Source organism: Styela clava, chromosome 1, assembly GCF_964204865.1.
Source record: "Styela clava chromosome 1, kaStyClav1.hap1.2, whole genome shotgun sequence".
NCBI lineage: Eukaryota > Metazoa > Chordata > Ascidiacea > Stolidobranchia > Styelidae > Styela > Styela clava.
In genome coordinates, this window is record NC_135250.1 from 1,288,493 (window position 1) to 1,315,106 (window position 26,614).

The window sequence follows — 26,614 nt, forward strand, 5'->3', positions numbered from 1 at the left end:
CTAATAGCGCGAGATATTTCAATTGATGTTTCAATATAATCAAGAAGAATGAATCATTGTCACATGACCTAAAATATCTATGGCAGTCCCTGTACCGTCACGGTACCCCGGTTCCCAATACAGGTACTGGTAAAGCCCCGCAATTTTTGGGGAATTGTTCTGCGTGTCCATATATTTGAGCATTGCTCTCCTATTTTTAGAGGAAAGCAAATGATACCAACCCCTGAATGTTAGTACTTGGAAACGCTGTAAACGTAGGGGAAATAAACGTTTTTGGTCGATAATGAGACTCGCTGCATCGTGCAATCGCCGCGTGTTATCTAAATTATCATTTTTTTTTTCAAATAGAATCTTGAATTGCTTCATATCAATTCGAAATAAGTTCGATTCGAAATTCTAAAACTTACATCCGTAGTTGCCGTATAAAGGGCGGCGTTCGCGGCAGTTACGGAATAGATGTATGATTTCTGAAACCTGGGGATCTACCTGGTTTAGTGAGAGGGAATTGGAAAGGTAGAAAAGGGGCGAGCTGGGTAACAAAGAAGTTTGTCATTCTAAAGTGTGAGCGGTTAGGAGTGCGCGTACTGTACTGACATAAAATATAACGTTTCGAAAAATGGATGTGGACGAAATTTTAAATTGCATACATGAAAAAAATTGCGCAAAATGATTTTTTTCTAAATGAAGCTGGATTGTCTGATATATGGACAGCCCACTGAAACACATGTTAACATTGTGATAACGTTAGGATCTCCTTTTATATAGATTATAAAATTACCGAAACAAATAACTTGGAATATCGCTATTTGTTAACCGTCTTTATTGAAAATTAACTTGAAAGTAATTCTTCCAAATAAATTTTGATGTTTTTGTATATATATATAGCGAAATATTACTGTTTATTCTATGTAGGTGTATATACTAATATTGTTAAGTTATTTTGTACTATTGCAATACGCTTTTATAAACACATTACAAAATATACGAACCGTGCAAGTGTATGTGAGCATTCGCGCCCAAAATTAATTGGCTAATTATTATCTGAAAATTGAGTAAATAAATAACACGCATAAGTTTTCGCGCACAGTGAGAGAGGATGCAGGGGTGGGGCAAGGGTTTTGGACCAGGTGCCAATCTAGACTGGCGGATCATGTAAGTCTAACGTGGAAAGCTATATTTTATCAGGTATATTTACAGTGTTGCGAAAGCAAAAGGGGAAAGCAAAAAAGCCTCGTGCCAAAACTGAATTTGCCCGCAATCTCAACAAATACTTGGGCTATTTTAGCTAAACATCAAAATTTGATTTTAGATTGTTTGTGACCGCATCGGCGGGCCAGATTAAATTACCCAACGGGTCGGATTTGTCCCAGGGAGCGTAGTTTGGCCATGTCAAAGATGGAGAGTTCAAAAAAAAGAGATGGTAAATTTCATCGAAAAATGTTGGGAACCGCTGGTCTAGGTGGACAGAGAAGTGTTCGCCACGTGGTTGACCCGTCTTATTGGTTTTCCAGTCTTCGCGATAAAAAGCAATATATCATCTAACTCTAAAAGATAAATCAGATTACCAATCTTTGAGATTCTATATTTGAAACTAATTTTGAGGAAAATGAAATATGATTATTTTTCTGTACTCACAGGAATTTAAAAACATTACGTTCTTATACTATACTACTACTCTTATACTAAAAATAACAAAGCATATTGGCGGAACTCACCTGTCAGAAAAACGAAATAAATAGAAAGGAAATAAATCTACAATGGTATGCATATATAATATATAACATTAATATTTGTTAGTTATCATTTTTTCAATGTTTGCGATACTTCCCCAGTCTCCATGAATCAACAATCAATCGTAGGTACTTTTCACTATATGCGAAATGTTCACTGTTGTAGATAAGTCGTTTTTCTTTGTCCACGAGAGATATTCACAGTCGCAGGACTGTTTTCTAAGTATTGTGCAAAATACACCGATAGAGAAATGTGAACAGGTTTATCAGGACACCAAAAAACGGGTGTAAAGGGTTGATTTTATTAATTTAGTGATAATACTTCCTAGTAAATTCATCTCACTGGTGAAATATTTCACTTGGCGTCTAATTATTCATTTGTTTTTTCAGCTCAAAGTTGTTTTCCAAACTCTGTTCAATTTTATCATGTGCATAGTCGGGGTAAGTGTGATATATTGTTGTAGATAAAAGGCATAGCATGGGTTTCAATGCAAATTCAAGTGCGTAAAATTTGATTAGATTTATATTTTCGTCGTATAAAAAATTGGCTACAAGGTCAGACAAGATATTATTCAAATGACATTTATTCGTGCCCATTCTATGGCACTATTTGTCCCTGAGTAGCAGCTAACTTTTTTATGGAGAAGGTCAGAATCTATCGGTTCGATATTGCTTAGCTGATTTATTAAGGGTGTGGTACGGCTCGATATTTTGCACCTTCGACTCCAACGGGGTCTGAGCCCAGCTTTATTCAAAATGCCATCATGTTCAAAAATCGAAAAAGATTTAAATTACGATGACAAACCGATTCAGAAAAACCAGCCAACTCGACTGTCCTACATATACTTGATTTGCCTCATTGAATATATGGAACAGGGTGACTAGCGGTGAATACATTAAACTTAGCTGTAATGACGTTGCAAATTCGGGGGTTCGAATCCGATTTCCCATACTTCACCCAAGATCTAATGACCCGGGTAGACAATGCCGACACTAAAATATCACAGTCCTCTTTCTAGTCTATATTGACCACGTTTGTTTTATTTCAATCAGTGTTTAATTAAGGTCCGTAATCTTTCCGGTTTGGTATTGCCTACTAAAGTTATTACTAGGGCTGGGCATTTTCGAATACCTTGTGATTTCAGAATCGAATCGAATAATATTTTTCGAATCGAATCGAATCTCGAAAATATATAATTGTAAGCGATTTTATTATAGTAATTGGTCCTCTCAACACATGAATTACCGAAGACATATAATAAATCACCCAGATAGATTACTGAGCGCTCACACAGAATAACAATCACGTTTTATCAATAACTCACTACAGAAAATAGTCATATGTTAGAATTTCGTTGAAAAAATATGACTCCAATGAAAAAAAAATTGGGGAATTCACTTCGACCATTAGCGGAAAGATAAAAACAAGATGGCGGCGATTCAAAATTTAGCTCTGAACAGATTCGAATAATTTACTATTCGATTCGAAATGCCCAGCCCTAGTTATTACACTGGATGGTACATGGATCAAGACCGATAAGTGATAATAAATATAGACCGATTAATCAATGGGTTTCTTATCTAAAATGAGTCATTTTGTTTTTTAAAAATATAGACGTAATACTTTCGCTGACAGTAAAAAATGAATATTAATTCATAAAGCTTTTCGTTGATTGGTCAAAACCCCGTTTTTAAAATTAATAGCAAATTAATAATTACTGTTAATGCTGGAAACATCCCAAACTAGACTTACTGCAATACTCTTTGAGCATTAGTCAAATATTTTCGACAGGGTCAAACTTATACGGATTCAGAGTCTCAAAAAGTAGATCGAGCGGAAGAAGATTTAAAAAACAGCATTACCATGAAACAAAAAGTGAGTTATATCGAGTGTTGATAAATTCCCACTGCAATTTTATTCTAAATTTTGTGACAATCAGCAAACTGCTCTTGTTGTTTTAGATTTTTCATTAGTGATATGTATTGGAATAGTGCGAAGTTTTTCGTGTTAATGTAACTTACGTATAGTAACAAACATTAGTTAATATGACGTTCAAGTTTTTGTTATAATGTTATTGTGTTGTTATAAAGCAACAAGAGGGGACCTGTTGTAAGTTCGATACAAAAGATCCTAAAATGTTCAATCCCATTGCTGGATTTTAAGTATATTTAGAGATGGGTTATTTCATATTAAGATTTGATATTTTACCAGAGTTCTGTGGAGATTAATCAGAACGAAGAAGAAACTCTGCTCGAGGAGGATTCAGAAGAAGACTGCTCTGTGGTGGATTGGCGTGCTGTGGATGAAGTGGTAATTTATATGTTTAATAAGAATACATAAATAAAATTATGTCATTCTTGTTTGTCACTCTAATCCTATCTCGTTCAAGCATGTGGCATCTGCTATATATATTAGCGAATAAGAACGAGCCTGCAAATCAATCACTGGTTTAAATCCCTTTCAGAACACCATGGGCTGGCTCATATTGGAGTTAGAGGCAAGCCGTGGTTGTCATTCAGGTATGCCCTGAGTTTACCTTTTGAATTCGGAGTCACAAGGAAGTATTGCTTATTTTACAACCCGCTTGTCATGAAAACAAAATGAAAATTAATCGCTTCACCTACCTAGTTTGACCGCCATATTACGGATTTTGTTTTCCAAAAATATAGACCTAACATGTTCGCAAGGAGAGCTTGAAAACGTTCCGTAAAAAGTGAATGTTAATTTATAATGCTTTTCTTTGATTAATTTATAAAACTCTTCGTTGATTTATCAAGCCCCTTTCATTGCAATTATTAGCAAACTACGGTAATATTTACTGCTAATGCTGGAACATCCCAAACTAGTCTTACTGCAATATCGTTTGAGCATTGGTTGATTTTTTTCGACAGTTCCGAGCAAGAATGTATCCGGTATCACTGAAACTAAACCTAGCGGAAGACGATTCCGGAGTTTTGAAGTTATGCCGGGTGTTAATAAATTCCCGCTGCAATTTCAATTTTGTTAGGTAGTCAGTTCTCAATGAGTTACTAAAGTGAAATACGAGTCGGATTAATAATATATGTATAAGGCCCCTATTCCGCGTTTTTGCTCCGAACAACGCTCTGTACAGGCAATCACTGGTTGTTAAGCTAATGTAGTATAGAAGGAACGGTGTAAAGACGGCCAACTCAATTTATTACATCCTTGATGTGAATTGAACCTTGAATGTTCAATTCGCGACGTCAACATGGCTTAGCCTAACACTATAACCGCTAGGACTGCGCGATCGCCCGCCATACAATAATTAACAAATTAACAGCAAGAACAATCATATGCTGAATATTGATTGGATGTAAGTGACCCATGAGTTGTTATGCCTATGCGCAACTAATGGTCAATCGAAACATTCATTTTATTCTAAATTTTGTGATAATCAGCAAACTGCTCTTGTTTTGGATTTTTCATTAGTTCACTAGTGTATTGAAATTGTATGAAACGTTCCATGTTAATGTAGCTTGCCTAGTATTATACATTAGTAAATATGACGTTCAAGTTTTTCTTACAATGTTGAGTTCATTTATCGTTATAAAGCAATAAGAAGGAGCCTGTTGTAAGTTCAATACAGAAGTTCTTAAAATGTTCCTATTGCTGGCTTTAAGTCATATTTCATATTAAGAATTGATATTTTATCAGGCTTCTGAGGAGATTATTCAGAACGAAGAAACCCAGCTCAAGACAAATATAGAATACCCCAGTATGTCGAATCGGCTGTTTGTACGCTTTCTTCTGGAAAGAAATGTAATTCATTTGTTTAATAAGAATATATGAATAGAATTATGTTATTCTCGTTTGTTACTCAAATCCAGTGTTTCCAAAACTTTTTTCTAGAAACGCCTCCCTGGACAACTTGTTGACAAACAAACGCTTCCTGACTAAAAAGTCAAATAAACTTATTTTCCATATAAAATTAGTCCAATGAGCCTGGTGAAATGCCACCATCTTAAAAATATCCGTTATCATTTAAGTCAGAAGCAGTCTCTTCGTCTGGCTATGTCAAGCGGTTTCGCTAGTTACCCAGAAGTGCGGTCACGGCACTGAACGTATGAAGCATAGGTTCCTACTTCCTAGCATGAGCTGGGAGGCAATGAAAAAAACTTTTTGACGTGATCCCACACGTGAGGATATTTCAATTGATTTGATTCTGTAGCCAAAACAATTTAAACGAAACACTGAACTTCGGTTTGAGAGACAAATCCCTCTTCGGGAATTTAAAAAAAAAAAAAAATATGCGATATTATGAAATTATTACCTCAAGTGTACGGGGCAGACGGGTTGAAGCAATAGTCTTTGAGCAATATTTGTAGTGCACATTATTTCAGATTGAAAAAGAAATATATATTAGAGATGTACCGATACCATTTTTGTCGCCGATACCGATCCGATACCAACTAAAAACGCCAATATCGATACGTCGATATTAAAAAATACCGATACTATGTAATTATTACCTCAAGTATGGAGGGCAGACGGGTTAAAAATATTCCTTGAACATTATTCATAGTACACATTATTTCAGATTAAAAAAGAGATATGTCATACATAAGAAATTAATCTTTGGGATCCAGATGCGTCAGTTTATTCTGATGCATTATGGCAGGGATGTCCAATTCAAATTTGATATAAATATCGCAACCTTCAAATATCGTTTTTCGTGTTTGAATATCGCCCACACAATTGAAAACATTTTACAAATATTTTATATTGTGTTTAATCGTAATAGTGCGTGGTGGCAATAAATTACAGCCGAGACAAAAGGATTTTAGTCAGCCGATTATGAGTACCCTTAACACGTCGGGGATGTTTTTTATTGTACTCTTTTGTGATATTTTACAATTTTTCCTGTTCATTTTGTGATATTTTAGGCGGTCACATCAATAAATCTATAAGTAAATTGTATGGGTAAACAAAATAAAAATAGATGAAATCACAATATTTAAGACATGTGTAGAGGGATAATTGTGTCGGAATTTATAATAGCCAAAAAGTGTGTGCGCTGTTAAGAAAGAATTCGATTCTACTGTATGAATTGAAACGCCTAGTTGCTTTTTTTCAGTACTGTTTTATATATTTCTCTATAATTACTATGTAGTAATAAAAATGTCAGTATAAAAATTTGGCAGCGAAAATAGAGTTGAGTTAGTTTGGGTGATAAATAGCTAAAAGCAGGCGAATTCTATTCACCTTTCTACTCGCGGTATGGGGAAATACATGGCTCATAGTTCACGATCCCTCCAAGCAAAAATAATTTTAAAAATCAAATAATTTTATCGAATCGAATAATTGAAATATTTTTAACTAATTATCGAATATCGGATATTTTCAATATATGTACAGCAGGCGTCCGGAACGCTAGACATTTTAATGTTGGCGAGCTACATTGCCGTCCGTCCTCTTTTTTTACAAAGACTAATTCTTGCGTAACGGTGTACGTCGAAGTCTATCGAGTGGGGAATAATAAGTTAGGTGTATGATAGCGAGCCATATTCTAGACTTCCAAAAATAATATAATAGCCCCTTACGTACTATGGAAGAATTTGGAAGTAACTTGCGGAATCATAAGTTATTTCAACATAGTCCGTGTGAAAGGTTTTTCACCTTGAATTCTAGAACATGCATTAGGAAGTAAGACTTGTTTCAAAACTCGCCTGCGATGATAACAAAATAAAAATAAGCCAATAGATGGAAAAATGAATTTAATATTCAAGATGACTCATTTATATTACGGATTTTCGTTTTCAAAAAAGACCTATAGACCTGAAAACACTCAGTAAAAAGTGAAAGTTTTTGCCGTTTTTTAGTTGAAAAGATTCGTAATATGGAATGGGCATTTTGTTCTAAAATGGACGCACAAAATGATTTCGTTAGTTACGCGTTAGGCTAAGTCTTAGCCGCTAAGGTATATTAGAAAAAACGTTAAAAGTTTTCAGAATTAAATCCCAGAGAATTATAAGATGCCTAATTTTTGGCTGTTATCTGGTGAATTGATTCGTAATATGGAATGGGAAGTGGGCACTTTGGTCCCGAAATTCGTATTGACGTCATATTAGGCAATATTATCATCACTTGTGAACTCAAACGTATGGTTTACTTAACTTTCAGTAATAATTTTATTTGTCACCTTTAATTGTCTTGGTGTCTACAATATTTTTGATATGATAAACATGATGTTGCTACTTCTACGCGGACATAAAATTTGGGTTACAACTATAATGTAATGGTAAACTTTCATCGCATTTGAAACATTTTTCACAAGACCCAGGGTTAAGTGTTTTTTATGCTGTTTTTCCCCATGAGATAAGTTAGTGTTGATATTCCGTGAAAACCACCAAACTATGGGAAAACCCTAAAACTTCAATGGCGAATCTTTTAGTGTGACAACAAAAAACGTATAGCAATAGTCCAACTTGAATATAACGCCTTGTGATTTCGTTGTTTATATAATTTTTGATCCTACAAACACATTTGTTAGATTTCTAATGATCGAAATCAAAATCGAACACGATCGAAATTTCGGACACTTAGAACACCTAAACAACTTAGAGCCAAATTGGATGAAAATCCTAAGCGGATATATAAATCGGAGATAGCTAACAAACGTTTTTGTCCCAATACCTCAAATGGTAGTATACTCTTGAGAATGCCACCAAACGACCGAACGGAAGCATTGGTTATTGCAAAAACACTAATTTAAAAATACCCAGAAATAGTGATTTAAAAAAAAGCAGTGCTATCTTCGTATGAAGCAATATATAATAATATTTATTCTTTCGAAGGAAATCATAGACAAATATCGCAATATCGCAATGCATGAGAACGACTGGAAAAACTTTGCTATCAACCATCTGAATATACCCGAGAAGTTGATTCGAAAACTGAAGTCGAAGTTTGGCGGAACTCAAACTAAAATGAAGTTGAAGATGTTGCTATTATGGAGAAACAAACATAAACAACAAGGTCAGTTTTAGGCAGGTTGTGGGATAAAGGTACTTCAACCCTGAATCAATTCAGAATCAACACCCGGCTCTAACTAGTGATTTTGGATTTACAAAAAATTCATTTGCGATTCCATGCTTCAGATAAAAAAAACACGACTCCGGGGTGATGGCTGTTTAACAAAGGTCACTACTCTTAAGTTGTCGAGATTTAAAATTTCTGGAGGTTTGAATTCTTGAGGTTGATAAATGTGTCAAAACTAGTTGGGTTCCCCAAAATACTTCTAATAACAAATAGTACGCAAAATCTCAACTGAAGAAGATATTGAACTCTTGAGGACCAACCTTGCGCTAGGCAATTCTAAATTGAAGAGATATGCTGGTCCTTGATATCCTTGTTAAGAATGAAAACGCATTGAAAAAAGAGCAAGCGCCTCTCCTGGTCGGGATTTGAAGTCGGATTTTTTTGTACCAAGCGTCGTATTTAAAAATGTTGTTGGGTATACCATCGGAGTTAATTATTTAGGAAAAACTTTTATATAGAAGTGCACACTTTGATAGATTCTGCATCGTCAAGATTTCTCATCGTATACATAATATCATCAGTTTTTTTGTTATTCCCTTTAGAACTCGCAAAAGAAGAATTAATTCAATGCGCTGAGGACTTCATTGATAAGGAACTGAATAGTAAGTATCCAGTACATATATCCTTATTGAACACTAGGGGTAATATGGATCGCTTTGCTAAATCCATCTTGTTAATGTGGCGATATTTTTGGTACCAAAAAGTGGCTTCTCGCCTTAACTGGTGAGTAAATCGATTTCTAAATTTCAGTTAACTTAGAGATTGAAGCAGTCGCTAATTACTTTTAAAATTTCATTTGACTCCCATGAGATCTGATAATTTGAACCAAAAGTTCACTGTATATTATAATTTTCATTTTGTCAAGCGTGGCCGCCAGGGATGTGCTTTGTTTTGCGAGCACGGTACTTGGCCTTACCAGCTACCGTTACCTATTAGAATGCGAGTTTTGTTTGTGTACTAGGTGAATTTTGCGTCGCATGAACCAAAAAATATATCATTGGGTAATTCCGTTGTCCCTTGTGTAATAAATGGCTAAGTTATTGTTGAATGTTATTCTTTAAATGGAGATAGCGGTTCCATAATTTTGACAATGTCGTATTTACTGGTGTATTACGCCTTCTCTCAGAATATGGTATTGGATAAGCGATTACGCGTAGGTCCATTCATAAGACCGGAAAAGTTCAAACCCTAATTTATATCTCTGCTTCGATGGCGCTAGATTTTTGAATACTGATGCCTTCGTAACTATGTCCAACGCACAAACTATTGAAGCCTCTGCCATACTTGTTGTTTTTGAATGGAAATTGACATAGTTTTGTTATAATTTTGGCGACAAAATTGCTTTTCTCGTAATCTATAACAAGGTTTCCTAACTTTTGAGTTTGTTCCCCTTCCAATTTAATAATAATTTCACAAGCCCGTTCACGTTTAAAATACTAAACTTTTCAAAATGTACATTTTCGATATTTTATTGATACACCCGCTGAATGAAATTGGTGTACTCTTTGCGACCCCTCAAATTCGCTACGCGGGTGAGGTCTCACCCCCAGTTTGGGAAGCCCTGATGTATAAGACCGATCAACTTTACACGTCATAGCTGTCATTCTTCAAACGGCTATATATCTCTGCACTCCCTATGGCGTATTACTTCACTAACCATTATACTAAAGAAACGTAATAACGACCACGATGTCGTATTAACTTATATTCGAGGGTTGATTTTTGTTTTAGTTGATGTGGCCAATCACAGTTTCACGGATGTGTGTCGCCTGATAGTGACAGCAATTCCAAACGAGAAATGGATGAGATTTGCTCGATTGGAACTTGCGTTGGCTGAGAAAGAAATAAGTAATCTTCGAGCTAAGTATTCGGAATTCACAGAAGAACAGAAGTATCAGATGCTGAGATGGTTTCTTCGTGGTAACGAGGTGAGAAATGAATGAATATGGTAAAGCGATGCCTGCATATTTAAGTCAATGGCGTTCTTTTCGAGGTAAGGGGCGTGAAATCCGACGCACAACCCAACGACTCCAAGGCATTTTTAAAAAGTTCTACTTCAACCTACAACCTACTTTTTAGTTTGTATGCTGGGTTGAAATAATTACTATGTCTCTAGCGCCTCACTTCGACAAAACCTGATTTGATCACAAAAACTTTTCGTTTTCATTGAAAATTTCTAGTTTTTTCATAGCTTGTTTCAGTTGGTATATGTCGAGACTATAAGGGCTGCTAGGCAGCACACTCGAAAAACAAATCGAATATTAATATAGCCGAATGACATTACATGGGTACCACGGAATGTGATGAGGAAGTTTAAAACCAGACCTAAAATTCAGAATAAAATTAATTTGAGTTCAGAGTTCACTGCTAAATAGCTGTCATTAACATCTATCTCTAAAGTAAACGCACAGCTCTGTCACAAAAATTAAAAAACCGAACATCGATGTCCGCTGTTGCAGATGAATCACAACTTGTGAAAAAGAGAAGGACAGTAGGATGTCGGCCGCCGAAACTACTGCACTAATAAAAAAAAACAATCAGCGAATATAACAAAATGAGCATTAAAAACAGTGCGTTGTGACCGACTTTTCATTTTTCTTAGTACTTTCCAAAAGGAGTATCGAACCCCAGCGTTCCGGACTTCTATTGCACATTAAAAATATTCGTTATTTGATCCTTCAAGTATTTGATAAAAATATTCGAATAAGCAGAATATTCGATTTTTTGCACCCCTAGTCGAGCCTCCAGGTCACTTTTGCGTGTATTACATTTTTCAGAAAAAACTGACTTAAATTATTGCACACACATTTTTCACATCACTTTGCATTTATTTTTAGGGTTTTTCTGGAGATACTGGCGAAGACATTATCGGACGTGACTATCAAATCATTCCGATATCGTCCATCTAATATGTTTCATACAGTTGTTCTTGATGTGACGTTTTTATAATGTTGAACAGCAAATTAAAAGTGTATACTTATTTTCGAGACACTCTTTATAACTACAACTTTAGAATGCTTAGCCTATAGTGACATACGTAATATTGGACGTTTATTCATTTGGTATAGGGCATAATGTAAACCCGTCATTTTGAAATTGGTATTGGCAGGGAAAAATTCGCTTTCACCTCAAACAATTGCTTCAAAATTCTAAATAGTTGAAAATAGGAGCGTCCCTTACAAGATTGTTACTTTCGCTTTTGGCAAGTTTTTCCCAAACCTACCGGGATGGTTTTGGCTGATAATCAAAATTTTGCGCTATTGTGAGGCACTTCCAAAGTTGCCTCCATAAATTTGAGCATTACTGGTTAAAAAAAATTCCGCGCTCTTACCTTCCCATTCAACCCTGAAATACGATTGTGTAAAAACAGCAAACCAAGTTATACAACAGTATCTAAATTAGTGACCTTCGACAGCGTAATTTTTCTTACTCACATTCTGGTGTATTTTGTAACAGTGAATTTCAATTCGTATAAATTTCCTACTCTATTGTCAATTAAGGTGCACTCTATATTTTTAACCCCAGGATTTGCTTGAAAGCTATATTAGTTGAAAATTATAATTCAGAATTACTAGCCAAAAAATGAAATCAACGTGAAATGATTTTATATTACAAGAAAAAAGAACTTGTTGAGAATCCAGCCAAATTTGTATCTATTGAAAGATATTCTGATCTGCAAAAATTCTTCTTTCTATTTTGTCAAAAAATTAGATTGATTTGCCAACCTTCGACTCATGACAGGAGAAGACATCATATACTAGCTAGAGCGGCACCCTCTATCCCTATCAGCTTGGTAAAAAAAAGTTCTGAAGTCCGTGTGTTTTTCCACTACTATTCTCTTTTTTTCATTTTATGTGCACCCTAAAGTGTGCCCCATTGGTTTCGCGTAATGATTCTCTATTAGTTGGTTCATATGTTAAGGCGCATGGTGAATAACGAATATCTTGTGTAAATTCTTCATCCATATTACTAATGTTATTGTTGTTTTTTGTAGTTATTGTAGTTTTTCAAATGTTTGCCCCACGATCCATTGACCCAGGGCCGGATTTACCGTTAGAGGAGGTAGACTGAAGCCGAGAGGCTTCTAGCAGTGAACCCCGCGACATTCGTTTAAAAATAAAATCGAATAAAAATTCAAATACCTGATGTTTACTTTATTCGGGGCTCCCGAAGTATGCGAACCAAGATGGCGGACATCGGAATGTAATATGTGTACTGGGTTAGGGTTAGGCCATAATTTTAGGTATAAATACTACAGGAGGCTCTTGGCTAGTCTTCGAACTGATAATAGGACTAAAATAAGGAAAATTGGAAAAAAATTATCGCCTAACCCTCACCTGTTACCCATGTTACGTTCCGATGTCCGCCATCTTGGTTCGCATACTTCGGGAGCACCCTTTATTATAGTTGATAATTCTTGTCTAAAATATTCGCCGATTACGGATTGGGGATGGAAAATGAAGTATGGTCGAATAAATAAACCTGTTCAAGTTTGAAAAACTTAAAAACAGGTTTTCTGGTGCCATTGCGTTTTATTTATTATTATTGGAGTTTGTAAAATGCTTTCAAATTCAGCTTACTATCTAACCTACTTGCGTTATTAGCGTATGCATCTTACATGCAATAAAATTTCGCAATTCAACAATTCATTTATGACGTGATATTACTTTGTCAATGACGTCATTGTTAAAGAGGACACACATGGCATAGCCTAGGGCCTCTAATATAAATCCGGCCCTGAATGAATCCGTATACTTAAGATATCTAAATGTCTAATATCTAAATTTGAATGCCCCAATTTGATCTTATTGTTATTTTATCTCGTGTATATTTAGTTAATAGTAAACAAAAAATAGCAAATAGACTGATTAGACAAAGGAAAGAAAGAACTTATCAATATGGACTACCAAAGCTTAAGTAAGTTTCCAATATGTTTCATTCTAGTGTTTACACATCATCGCCTCACAACATCCCCGTGCGCGGAAGCGTTGCGATAAGGCATAATGTAACCAATATGTAACACTTCTGGCTCGGGATATATGTCAGGGAATTTAACAACTTTCACCTTCAATGCCAAATTGCCAATATAATTAACAACCAGCTAACTACTTGATAATCGAGCAGCAGTCGGGCTTCGCTATATATTCTAAAATAGGTTTATTTTTAGAAATTTTTCAAGAGATTCGAGAGTCAGTGAAAGACGAAGCGTGGCCGAAATTCGCAAGACTTCAATTGTGCATTTTGGAGAATGAGATGAAAAAGTTCCGGGATAATTCGTTTTCTGAGGACACAATGTTCGAATTGGTCTTGCCTGGGTGCAAAAGAGGTTGGTTCTCAAATTTACTCATATCATGTCCGAGAAGTGGACATGAGAAGGTCGAACTCCCTCCCCTTTTTTTGAAATTTTCGGAAAACTGAAAAAGTCGCCAATAACGGGTGCAACTGCATTTCATTTTTGTCGGCGTGACATTCAGGTCGTAAATCACAAATTTCTGCCACGATAACTATGATAATTACTTTATTTTTAAAATCCGATGAGAGTTTTTATACGTTCATCGGCAGTGAGAATCAAAAGACTAATAAATGAGTGAATCTGCGACGCAAATTTTTGATTCAAAAGCGGCAATATAAAACACTGAAACGAAAACTGTAGAATATAAGTTTTGTTGTAGCATGCCCGCGACAGTCCTTCTTTAGGCATTGTAAATCGCAAAATTTCGTGTGCCTACGACAAACATTATGTTTCTTTGGCATCAATTAAAGCAGACTCGGGAATTTTTCCAACAAGCATACCTTTAAAATAATCTAAATAGCAACATTGAGAAAAAGCGGAGTCAATGTCGCAAATACAGCTCAGACATGTCGAATTCGCAAAATGGCAAAAATACGGAACAGAACATGATATAGTCGAACAATTTGCCACACATTTCAATGTCCCCAGATTGTCATGGTATTTTAGGGTAGTATTTTCATTTTGTGGTAAGAAGTCGCATACGCTTGTTCAGTGGCGCATCCAGAGGCAGGGGTCGAACTCCCCAGCCCTTGTTATTTTATTTTTGTACTTGCACGGAATTGTGCGTCCAGTGAGAGTCAAATACGTTTATCGGCGGCAAGATTCTAAAGACAAATTAAGGAGTAAATCCGAGATCTAAATTACTAGATTAAAAAGAATATAAAATACTGAAAATATAACTGTAAACAATATATATAAGTTTTGTTGAGGCCCACAACAGTCTAAAACGCTTTTCTAGGCATTGAAAATAGCAAAATTTTGTTTGGTCGGCGCTTAGAAACATATCGTCACTAAAATCGAAACACGGTGAGTTGTGGGCGGGATTTACCTTTTTATCCATTACTTTAAAACTGCTGTCGAAAATGTTCGTGTTAACATTAAACAAGGTTGAGAACGCGACTTTTTCCCGGTTTGTATTGATATATAAGACAATTAATCTAAAGTACAAGTACATTCGATCAATTTTCATTGTACTGAAATAAAATTTACTCCGTGAGATTTTACATCAGATTTACGGAACATTTTATCTTTAAAAACAATCCGAGTGGCAGCATTGTGATTTAGCGGAGTCAGTGTTACAAGTACATCTCAAATTTGTCGGATTTGCAAAAAAGCAAAAATACGGATTAAAATAATATATAATCGGGCAGTTTACCACGCATTTTTATTTTTTCTGTCCGGGGAATGCCGTGGTGTTTCAGAGTGGCTCTTGTTTTGTCGACGCAACCGCAGTTCAAATTGAAGACAATTTAATTAATAAAGCAAGAAATTTTAAATATTCCTGTACCGGTCATGGATTGATTACTTTGTACAACAGAAAAATCTTTTCTCGTTGAAAAAGTCTGCTCTTTTAACAAGTGGCGTACAATCGTGGCAACTGCTTGGCATGGATTTCGAGGCGGTGAATATGTATTTTTGATTTACTGGTATACTTTATATGTATTTTCATTGAATGAAGTAAAATTGTACTATACGGAATTTTATATCAGATATTGAGATTTTTCTAACGGCGATAACGAGTTCGCAAGATTGCAAAAATACGTATCAAAATTAAATACATCAGGCAGCTTATCTCATATTTTTATGTCCACAGATCGCCGTTGTATTAGTTTAGAAATGTTTTTATTTTTACGTAAGAAGTCGCAAACGTGAGTTACGTTGGACGCAATTAAATTAATATATAAGGACATTTTAGAATCTCGTAGTTGTCTTGGATTGAATATTTTACGCGACAGAAAAATTATTATACGCTGAAAAGGCGTCTATAATAACGAGCGAGTCATCGTGGTGACTGCAGACCGCACTGGGAATTTCCGATTTCGAAATCCCCCCTTCTGAAAATCCTGGCTGCGCGCATGCGCGTGTTACGTTAAATCAGGGGTACACAACCTGAGACGCTACTCGTTGAAAAAGTCAGCTTTTTCATCGAATAATTAATTAATTATATTTTATGTTGCTCAATATTAAATCCATGACCGACCCGAGAATTGAAAATGTCTTTCCATATTGATTTAGTTGTGTTAGACGCGATTGCGTCGATCTACGACAAAATAAAAACATCATTTATACTGTAAAATATCTGCAAACATTAAAATACGTGGTAAACCTTTCCGATCATCATAATCCGATAAAAAGTCGAGCGCGATCACGACGGTGATCCAAGAATGGGTAGAAAGGTACAACGTGGGTATAAATAAATATTTCAATATTGCTAATTGTGATATAGCTTCAAGCGCAGCATTTAAATTGTTAAATTTTTTGCGTTTCACGATATCCAATTTTTTTATCGGTCGCAGAATCCTAAAACAAATGTCATGGTGATAATATTTTATAACATCGTTTTTACTTTTACTATTTACTCACGTATTTCCAGTCGAATATTTTAGTTCCAGATTCACTCTATTATTATCTTTAGCGTTTCGTCACCGATGATCACAAAATAACGAGTTTTTCACACTGAACGGGCCCCAGCGGGAAAAAAAACAATTATTGCGGCACAAAACGTACGTGTATGAGAGGTCACTCATGAGATGGGAAGGATTTCCAAAAATATAGTTTACAAACACAATATAGATGTTAACGGCCTAAATTAGCCCCACAAAATTATTGTCAAAAGTACAAATTCTTTAATTATTCCTGAAAAGGTCTGTAGTCTATAATCGCAAAATACCAACAACTGGTTTAAATTTTACCATTTCATGAACGTTTCAGACGCAAGTCAGTAACATATATCAATAAATACCAATTCTATAACCAATAAATATAGCTCATAAAAGATCTAGATTCCACAGACGGCCGTGGACCTTTTACAAAATCGTAATGCGGCCGTCTATAGAGAAAAGGTTGTGCACCCCTGCAGGTTAAATTAATAAAGAAAGACATTTTCGGTTATCGTGATTGCCATTAATCAAATATATTGAGGACATTTTAGGCGACAGAAATATCATTACACGCCGAAAAAGTCGATTCATTAACGAGCGCATAATCGCTGTGACTGTTTCTGCGAAGAAAACGGGATTTCCGACCCTGACCGCAATCCGTTGCCTTTTAATACTCCTGGCTGCGCCCCTAGTGGTGGCTCGGGGGTATGAAGTTTGAAATCGATATCATGAACCTGCGATGCCAATAGATTAATGTCCAACTTATTGACCACTTATCAATCAAAATTTTTAGTGCCAACTGCCAATGACACTTGCCACTTGGTTAGCATTCCGCCCTTGCTATTACAAATTTATTTTACAAAACTGCGACATTATTATCGGGTCACCAGGACCCATTCTTTATGAGAATTATAGGAAGTATATTAGTACAAATCTATAACCACATATTATGACTAATTATCTTTTATATTTATGTGTGTGGACAGATTTCACCGCTTTCAAGCATCGCCATCGGGATAAATTGAAGCCCTCAACTCTTAACATGCTGAGAAGAGTAGAAAATCTCGAAGGTGAATATTTACAGAAACGTAGGGAATTTGGGAAGTTTTTCTCTGTAATAAGAGGTTTATTTCAGTGAGAATAATTTCCGAAGGATTATTGGTAATAACGCGGTTATGGCAACTAATTTGAGTTGAAATCAGTTTCAAGAGAAAGGGTAGAGAGGCAAAATAATAGACCGAAATAAAAATGAGTTGTTTCCGTTATTTAGCAAATACGTTTTTCTAGATCATCACTACGCAAAAGTTGTTTATGAAGTCATTGATGCGACTCCCTTTCTACAACGACGCCAGTTTCTTAATGAGGAACTTGGAAATCGGAGTCCTCTCGTGTTTGATTTAACAGGTTTCAACGTTAGTGCGATGTTGAAGAAAGCTATGCTGTTATATTGGTGGCGGGCAAAAGGTGAGTCTTACTATTCCATTCCAAAATAAAAGCTTGAATTAAACTAGAGCCATTGTGTTTTACAATATTCTGAAGTCGTAATCAAAGTTTAAAATTCTCTTATAATTTCTCATCTTTAAATTTGTCGTTTTATGAAGTATTTTCACAGCGACGAGTAGTGGATTTTTCTCCAGCCTAATGGTTCTTTTTGGGATTTGAACTTCGCGCTCTTAGCCCCAAGAATGACGTACCAGTCATAAGCTAGTTACTTATCAATTTTATTCGGTAAGTATGTTGATAGGTATTTGTCTGTATGTTAGATGCGCGCGATATCTCACGAAAGTGAGATTGGATCTGCTCCAAATTTTGCATGTGCATTCATCATGTCGGACCAGAAGCCTATTGATTTTGGATGAATTAGGTCGTATAATTAGCGAGTTATTAATTAATTAGTGATGGGACACAAGGTGCCACTATAGAGTAAGAGCGCTGTTTCGGGGGATCCCTAACTTTCGATCGGTAAGTCTTCGGTACCTGACCGATATTGTCGTTTAATCATTGTCACATTTCATTCCAGTTGGAGAGAGACCAGAAGCAATGGTAGCACTAAAAGAAAGTATGAAGACCTTCTTCCAGCAATTCCCAGGTATGATAAAGTCTTATTTTCGAATTTTCAATTTTTAACTTGAAGACTCTAAAATAGGTAACCAAATTATTGAAATTTCATTTTTTATCGATTTCATAGTCACTCTAATTACCTGTTATAGAAATCTGCATTATGATGGACAGTAATCCGCCGCGTTAACGCCAGTCCTCATCGAGAATATCAATTAATTGACGTACAATTTCAAACAATGAATACCATAAGTACAATGAATCTGAAACCCTTTTGAGCTGATATTTTGTGGTAATGATCATTATGGCTATGGGGCCGGAGTCACAGTTTGAACATATTGTGAATCCGGGGCTATTTTGATTTCAAACTAGCTCCCCAGCCCTGGAAAGCACTGCTAAAATATATAGATACGAAGTTGGAATGACTTAATTTGGACACCGCGGTTTCAGCAAAATTATAAAACAGGGAGAATTAAATTCAAAAATTTTTTCAAAATATGCCCTTTTCATCAGAATGTCACTCTTGTTTATCTATTTTACAGAAGCCAGAAGAGCAAAGAACACTCCATCTATCAACTGCACGCATTGCGAAAATGTTTCAATCAACTGTTCTTGTGCCGATTTCCAACCGAATATACAGTAAACTCAATATACAGTAAAGTAGATATGTCTACAACTACAGTCTTTTTTCTGGCTATTGAGGAGATTTTCTGGACCCAATTTTTAATCCTGATTTTCTGGGGGACGTCTTATTCGGCGGCAATGCTTATTTTTTTTTGCTCAACATGATTTGTGTGAACGTTTTATCTGGGTTATTATATTTTCCACGCCAAAGGGTCTGTCAATCACATTATTTAATTGACCTAGTTTCGCTAGCCTTTTTTTTTTTATTTAAATTTTTTTTATTCAGATTAGTTTTGCTAGCTGTTATTTATCTTTTAGAAACTTTTTTAGCCGTCAAGTGACCAACATAGTATCACCTTTTGTCTGTCTTTTTGAGGGGGGCTACAATCTACAAAGAAAGTCCTTTTTTGTTGCTAATTAAGCATGATCTTTATTTGCCAGGTAGACTTACTAGCTGGAAAATATGGTATTCGAATTTAATAGGTTAACAGTAATTAATATGTAGGTAATTGTTTAGTTACACTTGGGTCACCTAAAAAATTATTAATTTATTCAGTTCTTTGGCTGGCGTATATTTTTCGAAAACGGAATACTTTCGAGAACCCTTCTTGGTGTCTTTCACTTACCAAAATAACCTTCCAGCTTGTGTGATACTGCACCCGAAGCTCCCATAACAGCAGATATAATTTTAGTCGCTAAATTCCAAATTTTTCCCATCTCTCCCGGTAAAACTTGATATTTTCCAATTTCACCAAATTACGACAAAATGGAAAAAAAAATGATAACTAATTTATAATAGATAGATATTAGTAAACCGTTAACCTACCTTTTAGCCATCTTTTGTAAATATGTACGATGTTTTTTAAAAATATAAACAATTTTTGACTGTACGTACCTTTTAGCCATCTTTTGTAAAGACTGAAAAGGCTAATAACGCGTGCGATTGCATTTTGATAAATCTTCCATCTTGGCGTGTTATTTATGCTGTAAAAATCTTTACGTCGCTGTTTATTCTTCCTAATTGACAAATTTCATGAGTATGTCCTGTGCCACGACAACGATGATACAGGTGATTAATTTTTTTGTGCTGAACCGAGCTGAGAACGCGACTTTTTCCCGAGTCGACTTAGAAACGAGAATATCGGTTGGAAACCGAAGACTTATCGATCGATAGTTAGGGGATCCCCCAAAACAGAAACTGCAGTTTCGATTCATCCGCTCTTGTAACTTGCGCACTGCGCATCGCACACACACACTCGGTGGGTTTCAAAATTCTCTCGCTTTACAAAAATCTAGATCACTATATCAATATTTGATTGATAACTCGCTAATTATACGACATAATTCGCCCAAAATCAATAGACTTCTGGTCCGAGATAAGATGAATGCACATGCAAAATCTGGAGCAGATTCAATCTCGCTTTCGTGAGATATCGCGTGCATCTAACAGACACACACACAGACATACAGACAAATACCTATCAATATACTTACCGATCTTAAGATCGATAAGTAATAATTCGGGTAGCTGTGTGCGATAGAGCGGAGTCAGTGTTGAAATACGGTTCAAAAAAGGTATAATCGGGCAGTTTATGTCTGAGGATTTTAGGGCAATGATGCTTTTATTTTGTCCACACAATCGCAGGTTAATTGAAGACAAATACATTAACAAAGCAAGACATTTTAAATATGCTCGTATCCGCCATAGACTGATTACTTTGCGATTTCTGATGTTGCTTAGATACTTTGCGATATGTGAATATGTATTTTTTTGTATCAAAATAAATTGTACTGAAGATGGCATAAATACATATCAAACCTATCAACAGTTTGTCTCATATTTTTATGTCCACAAATTGCCGTGGTATTTAAGTAGTGACGTTTTTATTTTGTTGTAAGAAAACGCAACCACAATAGACCTTATTCATTAAAAACCCATCCTACGCGCAAAAAATAAAAGTGATGTAAAAATTTTTTTTTTAACATTAGCTCTTACGGGAAATGTGATTACCAGAGCAGAAATTTGCATTTTTTGAAATTTTCTAGATATCTTTCATTGTATACGTGAGCAGTTTTGAGAATAGAATATTTTTTACATCTTTTTTGATCTTTTTATCATGATAAACATGGTCAAGATTTTTGATAATCGTTCATTAAAATTTTAATGAGCGCGGTGTTTCCGATGACGTCATTCTCACTAGACCATGAGATTCTGCCAACGCGCCGTGCTCTGTGGGATATGCGCTGGCCGTCCGGTACTGGACGCGTTTAGCATTGGCAATCTATAACCCGTACCATTTCTATCACGTTTGTTTACTGGTTTTACGCATTTATACCTGTACAGCTAGCAATCATTTACTGAAGGCATGCTGACGTGTTATTTAAACTACCGGTACCGTACCAAGGCTGCAAGAGGTGAAAACAAAATTATTTAGTAAATACTGAAATAGGCCTACGATTACGAACAAAAATGTTGGCCATCTTGCCAATAGGCAGGACAAGTTGTACGGTACCGGTATACAAAAAAGATGAATATTTCCAACCTATAATGGTACAATACCGGTCTCGTAACTAGGTTAAAAAACATGACTGAATACGAGAGGGAGATTTATTTTGTCAACCAGAATACAAGCATTGGATCAATAAAAACCATATACAAAACACACAGTTATTCGGTATAGACTGGGGAGCGATACGAGTACGACCATCACAGTCAGCTCCCCCCTGAACCCCCCCCCCCCCCCCCCATGTTTGCTATCAAGATTAACAGTTAATTAAGATGTTTTAAAAAACTCCTCGGAGCAAGGGTTGACTAAGTTACGGAATATTTTTGGATTCGATTAAAAATGTAGTCTATTATTAAACACTGCTTTTTTGTAGATTTTCGCTTAGTGGACACTTAGCAAGTACGACAGTTAATTTATAAAAAAAATTATAAATTAATAACAAATCAGTAGAAGTCAGCTCGGGTATTCAAACATGTGATGATTGAAGTGAGAAAAAAATTTGAAGTCACGTTTAGGATATTACATTAAACAACAATGGAAAAGGTACATTGGACACAGTCAAGGCACATCAGTCAAGCTTCAAATGCTAATGGTATTAATGAAAAGAATATGCGAAATGAAGACTGAAGTTTCCATCTGAGACATTGGAAGACGCTAAAACCTTATAGACTTGATAGTGTGGAAAGCCTTCTCACAATGCAGTAATAATGGGACATATATTTATAATATCATTATACAGGCTTTAAGTTGAACTATATGTTTAATTAAAATATCTATCTTTGCTAATAAATGCTGAAAACCATTTATTTCAATCTGCTGAGTGATTAGGGCCAGAAATTTGCTGTAGGGGCCATCACCAGGGCTGGATTTACCATTAGGCTAGGCAGGCTGAAACCTAGAGCCTCGAAATTCGGTTTCAAAGTTTGTAATTGTTTTGAAAACTTGACAAGTTTAAACCCTACAAGAAGTATATATATATATCAAGCTTTTCACAGAGTAGAAAATTCTGTACACAACTAGTTTCAACCACATTGTAAACAGCCATTATTGCGTCATAATAAGCGAAATTATTATGCGCATTCTGCTGGAAGTTTCTGTGTTAAAGTATGGCTGTAGCGGTTGTTTGATCAAAGAAATTGAAAGAAAAACTGCCTCAAGTAAATTATCATTTATTTAATTAAAAATTCACACCCATGAATGGGGAGAATGAAAAGTTTAATGCTTTCATATTTTTAAATTTTAAGCAATCAAATGTGGTCTTGTTTAGAGAGAAATTCTGAGCTTAAAAATATGAAGGTCTAATCTAAATCCATGATCTAAATCCAGCCCTGGACATCACCAATTTTGGGATAGGTACCGTACATGGTAGGTACCGTCAACATATGAACTGAGTTAGGCCATTGGATTTTGAAAGGTGTACCAGAAATGTACATGGAATTCATGAAATATATAACATCCAATTAAAACCAAAATAGGTCTTTCGTTGAACGCCAGTTGTGGTCCCGGTACCGGTATTCCAGTATTCTGTTATCACAAGCAGTTGGAGCACATATCCCACAGAGCACGGCGCGTTGGCAGAATCTCATGATCTAGTGAGAATGACGTCATCGCAACACCGCGCGCATAAAAATTTCAATGAACGATTATTAAAAATCTTGACCATGTTTATCATAATAAAAATAACAAAAAAGATGTAAAAAATATTCTATCCTCAAAACTGCTCACGTATACAATGAAAGATATCTAAAAAATGACATGAAATGCAAATTTCTGCTCTGGTGATCACATTCCCCATAAGAGCTAATGTTAAAAAAAAAAATTTTACATCACTTTTCTTTTTGCGCGTAGGATGGGTTTTTAATGAATAAGGTCTATTTACGTTGATTTAACTGAAAGGTCACACACCAAAAAAGTTAGTACTTTTAACGAGCGCGTAATCGCGGCGACTGTTGCAAAAGAGAATGGTAATTTTCGATTTCGGACCCCCCTTTAAAAAATCTTAGCTGCGCTCCTGTTGATTGTTCAGGGATGAACTAACTTTTTTCGATCTTTTGTGATGTTTTTTATACAACGAAACAATAAATGAAACAAGCATATTTTCATTTAATAATTTGACAGTTTCGTTAGTTGTGAGAATTCATCGCGGACCCAGTTCTATTGCTTAATTGTAAACACTTCAGGCAAGTTAAAAAAAACTTGACACTTTTACAATCAGTGTTGGTTGCTGCAACAACCACGTGAAGTATTGATTTTAACAATTCATGCATAAATGACTAAGAGATATTTTCATACCCTCTGCGCAATGTGTGGTTGGCAACGTTTCGAATTTCTATTCTGAAAAACTTCATCGGGGCATGTTGTGGGGAATAAGTAGTATATCATACCATGTCCTGATGACGTTACTCTTGATAGAAATTTGGAACGTCGGCAAATGACATCGTTTTGCTAACACCAATTGTGCTTTACTTATCCTTGACATGAATATACCAGGTGGACCCCATGCGCTATGTGAATTGTTGATCGTTTCGTATCTCATACGCAAATTAGGATCTAATCGCAGAGTGACATTTTTGATGTCACAATTTGCCTTCTTCCTGTGAATTAAACTCAATACCCCACACAGCGGCTTTTCTTATAACCTACCAGCGAGCAGTTACATTTGCGGGTTTATGGGCTGTGGTTTGAACCGTCAATCCCATGCAAAGCCGATGCATAGCATTCTATCGGATGAAAAGATGTGTTAAACCTGTTAGGCTATTCGATCGTAGGCTATTACCACAAACATTTCGTCGAATATGATTGTCTATTCCGATGCTACTTTAATAACTATAATTTGCAGCGATTTAAAAACTAGTGCGTTTCAGTTTGTAATAAATAAATAAATTGCCCCCCCCCCCCTCGATCTGATTGGAACTTGACTGCCCAAGGCACGTATGGTTTTTTGCCAAAAAATTTCCCAACAAGTCATCAATCTACGCTTTAGTGCAGTTGTTCTCAACCTGGAGTACGCTCACTACTACTGGTACGCAAGCAGCTTCGAATTATTGCAACAAATAACTTTTGTATTCGCTGAACAGCGTTTATAGCGCTACAAATCCGTGTCTTCAGAGATCGCTCTCGTCCGTTACTGTAAACAAAAAAACGGAAAGGGCATGTTTTCCGTCATACGTCACAGTGCGTCTGCATTAATAAATCGACACATAAGGGAGCGTTAGTGATAGAGGCTAGCACTGTCCAAAGTGTATTCGTACGAGGTTACGGATAATTTAGTGATTATGGTGAGATGTATTGTGACGTAACGTACAAAATGGCAAAAACATTTCCGTTACGTTTTAGGTGGACAGTAACGAGCGATCTCTAAAGACAAGGGTTGCTCGATTTAATAAACGCCGTTTAGCGAATACAAAAGTTTATTGTTGCAAAAACTCAAAGCTGCTTTCGTACCACTTGAAATACTTCCGTATATCACCAGTGGTGCTCTTAACTCGGACCAATGACATTAAACATTGTCATTGCTCAGACTGAAAACAACTGCTCAAAAAGGCATAATTTCGGAAGACGCCATACGTGCCTCGTGCAGTCAAGTTCCAATCAGATCGAGGCGTGTAGTGAATGCTGCTAAGGGAAGATATATCCAAAAATAACAATGAATTATATTATTTATCTTTATAATGCTATTTTTTGATCATCTTGTATATATATATATAATTACACACCAGCAGGTTTGTAAGCTGCAGGTTGAAGAACCGTCAATCGTCAAACCCATGCGAGGCCGATGCATACCATTCTGTCGAATGAAAACATGTGGCCCGGTTTTGAACTTTTTTCAGACATTCTAGTTGGGGTCGTACAATTACACATCCTCACTTCCTAAAGCAGATGACCGGATGTACAAACTATATATAACATGCAGATACGTACATACACTACACATGGATAAAAATTACTCGATATCTAAATCAAGTACATGAAAGCGACAAGTAAATCGTAGCCCATTACCAGAAACATTTCGCCGAATATGATTTTCTATAAATAAATCGGTACTCTCCTGTAGAGCTCCACCACAGAATATATACTATTTTTATTCTGATTAACTGGTACTCTCGAAGTATGTGAATGTGAACCAATATGGCGGACACCGGAACGTAGTATGTGTACCAGGTTAGGGTTGGGCCATAATTTCAGGTACAAATACTACGGAAGTCACTTGGCTAGTCCCCGAACTCGTAATATAACTAAAATAAGGAAAATTGGAATAAAATTATGGCCTAACGCCCTAACCATAACCTGGTACACATACTACGTTCCGATGTCCGCAAGCTTGGTTCACATACTACGAAAGTACAGATTATCTTACGTTAGGTTATGCTAAATCTAGATTCTAGGATAATCAAATTCACTATGTCCAGCGTCGATTTTATAAACCCACCCATTCTACAATGATCTAAGAGAAAATGAGGTGAGGGACAATAACAGCATGGTATCAAAAAATAAATTGTTTAAATGGAATTTCTGTTATTAAATCCCAGTTCCTAACTAGTGAGACCACGAGTGTATTTACATACTTATCCCGGGGGAAAGAAACCCAATGGAATGTATTCGGCTTAATAATAAATATATAATGAATAAAATAATAAACTAAATACCGCTCTATCCTTCATCTATATGCCGCGTTACTCATTCTTATCTTAGGGAAATACCGGTAGTCCACAAGTTAACCGTTAGATATGAATACACCCATC

General features: G+C 35.8%; 2 protein-coding genes across 2 annotated transcripts; both read left to right on the plus strand.

Moving 5' to 3' along the window:
* Positions 1 to 1,635: 1,635 nt before the first annotated feature.
* Positions 1,636 to 13,625, plus strand: LOC144427138 (uncharacterized). Its single transcript, XM_078115862.1, has 9 exons — positions 1,636 to 1,760; positions 2,121 to 2,171; positions 3,523 to 3,606; positions 3,943 to 4,041; positions 5,407 to 5,511; positions 8,547 to 8,727; positions 9,333 to 9,392; positions 10,522 to 10,718; positions 11,628 to 13,625. Exons 1-9 carry the CDS (start codon positions 1,758 to 1,760, stop codon positions 11,697 to 11,699), a joined length of 852 nt encoding a protein of 283 aa, XP_077971988.1. The 5' UTR covers positions 1,636 to 1,757; the 3' UTR covers positions 11,700 to 13,625.
* LOC144427140 (uncharacterized) lies at positions 13,570 to 21,823 on the plus strand. Its single transcript, XM_078115863.1, has 6 exons — positions 13,570 to 13,707; positions 13,958 to 14,116; positions 17,670 to 17,753; positions 17,971 to 18,147; positions 18,704 to 18,772; positions 19,284 to 21,823. Exons 1-6 carry the CDS (start codon positions 13,689 to 13,691, stop codon positions 19,382 to 19,384), a joined length of 609 nt encoding a protein of 202 aa, XP_077971989.1. The 5' UTR covers positions 13,570 to 13,688; the 3' UTR covers positions 19,385 to 21,823.
* The last annotated feature ends 4,791 nt before the right edge of the window (positions 21,824 to 26,614 follow it).

What these genes read in the sequence shown, in the direction of transcription:
- LOC144427138 (XM_078115862.1), top strand. An exon ending in GCTTTCTTCTGGAAAGAAAT is followed by an intron (nt 5,512 to 8,546) that starts GTAATTCATTTG and finishes ATTCTTTCGAAG; the next exon opens with GAAATCATAGACAAATATCG. An exon ending in GGTTTCTTCGTGGTAACGAG is followed by an intron (nt 10,719 to 11,627) that starts GTGAGAAATGAA and finishes ATTTATTTTTAG; the next exon opens with GGTTTTTCTGGAGATACTGG.
- LOC144427140 (XM_078115863.1), top strand. An exon ending in AAGAGTAGAAAATCTCGAAG is followed by an intron (nt 17,754 to 17,970) that starts GTGAATATTTAC and finishes ACGTTTTTCTAG; the next exon opens with ATCATCACTACGCAAAAGTT. An exon ending in CTTCTTCCAGCAATTCCCAG is followed by an intron (nt 18,773 to 19,283) that starts GTATGATAAAGT and finishes TCTATTTTACAG; the next exon opens with AAGCCAGAAGAGCAAAGAAC.